This window comes from Eimeria mitis, genomic scaffold (genome assembly GCF_000499745.2).
Source record: "Eimeria mitis Houghton genomic scaffold, Emh_scaff3057, whole genome shotgun sequence".
NCBI classification, from domain to species: Eukaryota; Apicomplexa; class Conoidasida; order Eucoccidiorida; family Eimeriidae; genus Eimeria; species Eimeria mitis.
Window position 1 is genome coordinate 1 of NW_013571404.1, and position 4,612 is coordinate 4,612.

General features: G+C 49.5%; 1 protein-coding gene across 1 annotated transcript; it reads left to right on the forward strand.

Annotated features, from left to right (window-relative positions):
• Positions 1-532: 532 nt before the first annotated feature.
• Positions 533-2,338, forward strand: EMH_0061830 (uncharacterized protein; the record flags this gene model as incomplete). Its single annotated transcript, XM_013497967.1, is given in 5 exon segments — positions 533-687; positions 1,140-1,321; positions 1,448-1,585; positions 2,177-2,178; positions 2,181-2,338. Coding segments are annotated over 5 exon segments (635 nt in total), but the record flags the coding sequence as incomplete, so codon positions are not given.
• Between the last annotated feature and the right edge of the window lie 2,274 nt (positions 2,339-4,612).

A 4,612-nucleotide genomic window follows, 5' to 3' on the forward strand; every position in this document is an offset into this window, starting at 1 on the left:
ATCCATAAAGAATGAATAATTATTTGAACTATTTGCCTAAAGTTACAGTTTTAATAAGTATATTCTCCTTTATTCTTCGTATAAACACCACAGACATGCAGAATCGAGCAGAGTCGGGTGTGAAGCGTACCCGGCAATTGGAGGCAGGGTAGAGAGACAAGCGAAACTTCTCTTCTTGAGTCACCAAAGAGCAACTCCTCTGCAACCCTATCGAAACTTTTTCTTGCGGAATGACGAATTTCCCTCGTCCACCATGACCGGAAGACACCACCCAGTAGATGTGGACCGGCAACGACCATTGGCCATATTAGCATCGCACACAACAAACGCTACATTTCAAAGCGATTCCCCTTTGCCATCACCATACTCACACAAGTTTGCCGCTAGGCGCGGATCCGAGATACAGCAACGATGGCCCCGCCGCGGCATATTCTTAGTTGGGGTTGTGGCATCCATTGTTTCGTTAGTGACGGTCTTGTCGTTGTTGGCTTTGTGCCGGACCAATCAACGTAGACTCAATTCTCGAGAAGCAATGCGACGGAGGCTTTCAGATACAGATGATGATAGGGAGCGTTCTGATATTCTAGAGCAATGCCTGGATTTGGAAGAGGAACTTGGCCATCCGCTAGCTGCTTCAGAGCGTGTGGATGAGTCGAACGAAGTAAAAGCTAGACTCGTCGACATGCTGTACGCATCTGCAGCGTCTTTTGAACGGATGCGGGCAGTTTCTTCACAGAGGTTGCAGGGTGAAGTTCAGTTTCCTCCACTTAAGATTCCTCGGTTTCATGGGTTGGGGGCGTCCATATCGCACCCGCAAACGCCTTCTGGCCCATTTTGGCCACACCCTAGTCAAGTAGCAATGCGCAGCGAAGTCAGCGCTTTAGAAANACGCCTTCTGGCCCATTTTGGCCACACCCTAGTCAAGTAGCAATGCGCAGCGAAGTCAGCGCTTTAGAAACAGGGGCATGGGCGACGACGGATTATGGGCTAGCCTTTGGAGGTGGCGGAGATCAACAGCATCTCCCACTAATGCAGAGAATGCCAAGGCTTCAGCACGACGTATCCCTCCCTCAAACACACCCATCAGAAGTTTATGTAGCAAGTACAACTACTTGGCTGTCCCCCTTTTCTGTTGGCAGACCAACAAGCGGTGGAGCCGCTCTTACTCCGGAGGGCTGGCTCGATGATCCTCTAGCAAACATCTATCAACAAACTTCCCAGCAGGTGGCAGTGGGCACTGTATGGAGAAATCCAGTGGTGGAAGCAGCTTCGACAGCTCCCATCGATGCAGGTTCTGTGGGAACGCCCAGTGAAGGTGCAGGTAAAATCGGCTCAATGACTGCAGGTGCAGCCGCTGGCAAGGGTAGGGCGGTGCCGACCGTTCAGATGAGTGCAGCGCAACAGCGTGAACACCAGACACCAGCCGTTGTTGTTAATTTGGATGCAGTGAAGGGGTCTGCGTCTGCTCCGGCTGTGAAGGCAGCAAGGCGTGGAGGCGCAGGAAAAGGTGGGGCACCAGGCATTCGTCAGCATCCTTTTGTTCGGCTGCCAGCGGTGAATCCGGAGGACATCCACAGAAGCTTCCGTAAGGAGTTTGCGCTCACATTAGACTTGAATAACCTTAGTCNAATCCGGAGGACATCCACAGAAGCTTCCGTAAGGAGTTTGCGCTCACATTAGACTTGAATAACCTTAGTCCGATGGAGTCATACAGGATAATGCGCATTTTATTTGCCAAGCCTTCGCTGACTGCTGAGGAGGTGAATGCACTCATAAAGGAAGCCGAACTATTGGCAAACTATGCAGTACACAAACTCACGAAGCGGAACGCTAAACAAGCAGCCAACTACATTGCTAGGAAACTGTCTTCTGTGTTTATGGCATTTGACTATATAGTATCCACAATTGAGATCCTGGGGAGCAAGATGAATACCGAGGCCTGGTGGACTCAGTTTGCGCAGAAGTTTGACACGGATTATTCCTTTCCTGAACCAGCAAGAACGGAGAGAGCAAACAAGCTGAACAACCTGGTTAATCGACTTAGTTCTGCACTGGCAATATACAAGCAAGCAAAACGCCCGGCACTCGAGGAAATAGTTGCTCTGAAGAGGATCATTCTTGCCTCGGCGTACACTGGCAGCCAGTTATCTCACCCGCTGTGGAGGTTGTGGGTGCAGGANGGATCATTCTTGCCTCGGCGTACACTGGCAGCCAGTTATCTCACCCGCTGTGGAGGTTGTGGGTGCAGGACGATGAGGACTTCTCTGGTTCTGCTGATGAAGTCGAAAGTTCTGCTCTCTCTAATGCGAACGATCGGCAAGAATCAAATGAACCATGACAAGTCCATCTCAGTAGTAGCCCGTTTAGTTAAGGGTTTGCCGCCATGCGTGCAGTGGGCTTCAGCTTGCCTAAATGCCGCGAGTTCTCTGAGTGAACGGCTACCAAAGATGGCCAAACCTGTGTGTGCGTGCTATTCCGTTTGTTTATATGGCTCATCGGCGAGTATTGATGGTGTTCCGAGCACCTAGTGGCGCTTCAAAATGAGCCTCTGCATTTCTGTCTTTTTCCTGCATAGCGCCTCACCCACAAGCTACGTACAGTTTGTCGTCAGCGAAGTCCCCAGACAGGCAGAACGAGGCAACTATGCCTATTTTTCATGCAGTATCAAACAGATAAAGGCATTTGCCTGCGTTGGTTCGGACTGGCGCTGCTTGCCTGCTAACCGTTTTGGGATGCAGCTCTTTTTCAGTCTTTGCGAGAAAGAGGAGAGATCATCGCAGATTTTCACAGATTTGCTGAACTAGTGATGACGCTGTTTGACCGTGGTTGATGACGATGATCTAACTACGTGGCACCCTTAGCTACTGCATCGAGGAGCAGGGCGGTGGTTGGTTGCTACAGGACCCTCCCGGAGCTTATACAAAATCAGAACCTGCCGAGGAACTGATGGCGAGCAATGTTCACTACTATCGTTCCTGCTGTAGCTTTAGAAAGCACTGTCCGACTAATGTTACCTCGGATATTTATATTTTGAAGGCTTCTGACTCTCGTTGTGTAGTTGTTTTGTAGTGCATGACCCGTATAAGTGAAGAGAGTAAGAGTACAGTACGCTATTTCGTGGTTCTCTCACACAGTAGTAACGCAGTAACGGCAGACGCCTATGGCGGAACAGTCAAGGCCCCTTAAGTGGGAGCTATAAAACGAAACCTTGGCAGACGGAAACCGGAGATACTGGCACCTTGGGGACGGGATACCGAGGACGGAATCTTCGCAGGAGCGTCAGGAGAGCGGGGGGCGTCGGCTACGCCCTAGACAGACTAAACCTGTGTGTTTCGAGACATTTTCAGGAAAATAGGACAGTCTGAATCATTTGTTTATATTTCGTCCTCAACTGTCGGCTTTGTTCATTCAACCGACGGCTGACCGTCCTATAGTTTGATGGCTTTATGACTATTCCTGCAATGTCACAGGGTTTCTTATTAGAAGTTGGTCGATTGAACGAATTGTTATCTATTTCTGTTGAATTCACATATATAAATATAATATATATATAAATATTGATTAGCTTCCCTAATTTGCATCACCAGCTAGTCTGCAGATGCCCTGCAGAACCCGAAGTCATTTACAATTTATGTCCACTGGATGGAACTATGCGTTGCTCCTCCACGACAACCTGGTGTAGGATATTTCGGTACTGGGAAAGACCTACACAAAATAATTTTTAGCTCAATCTCTGTATTTAGGATATTGATAGAGCTCACGTTTAACACTTTCATGAAAGTCAGCGCATCGGCGCTCCACTTCGCTGTGCCCCACAGTGCAGCGGACCGCTCGCTCCATGGGGACACTGTCGAGCGCAAAGGGGCATCCGACAATTTTCATGACCCCGCACAGTTACAGGTAGAATGTAAAAAAACAAGGAAAAGTATTTAAAGCTTGCTGTACAGTGCTAGCTGCTGTGTTGTTGCTTGTCTTACATTCCACACCGCTGTTGCCACCGCTCGCTGTGCCGTTGGAAATCGATGCGGAAATTGGTCCCGGGGAACTGTCTCGAGAGATGCTCCCGTTAGGGTGCGTCACAAAAATACAGTATTTACTGAAGGCTTTGTGAGTAAAGTTTAATCAACGACGTTTGATGCAGTGGGATGGCAAGGGCACAAGAATGCCCAATACACCCAGTGGGTCCACCGAGAGCCGGAAGCGCGGGCGGGGGGTCGAAGAGTGACTGCCTCAAGCAGTTCGCCGTTCCCTGCTCTGATTGTTCCGTAATATCGATTTCGAGTGTATAAGAATTTGAAGGAGTTCCCGGGAGATTCGGGTTTAATAGCCTAATCCATCCGTATTTTCCTTAATGGGATCCTGCGTACACCCCGCAGGGCACACAGGAACCTGAAAACTAGTCTGCAACCTAGGAGAAAAATGAAGGCCACGTAGCAGCAAGCAAGACTCATTCACTTTACTGTCCAAAAGGCAACTTCAGCGCCTCCCGGTCGACACTTTTATCGCGGATTTTGTAGTTGCTCCCGCCCGCAATGGCTCAAGGGGACCGTCCAGTAGATGGTGGCCTGCAACAACAGCTGTCCACTTCAGTACCGCAAGCCCCAACCATTGC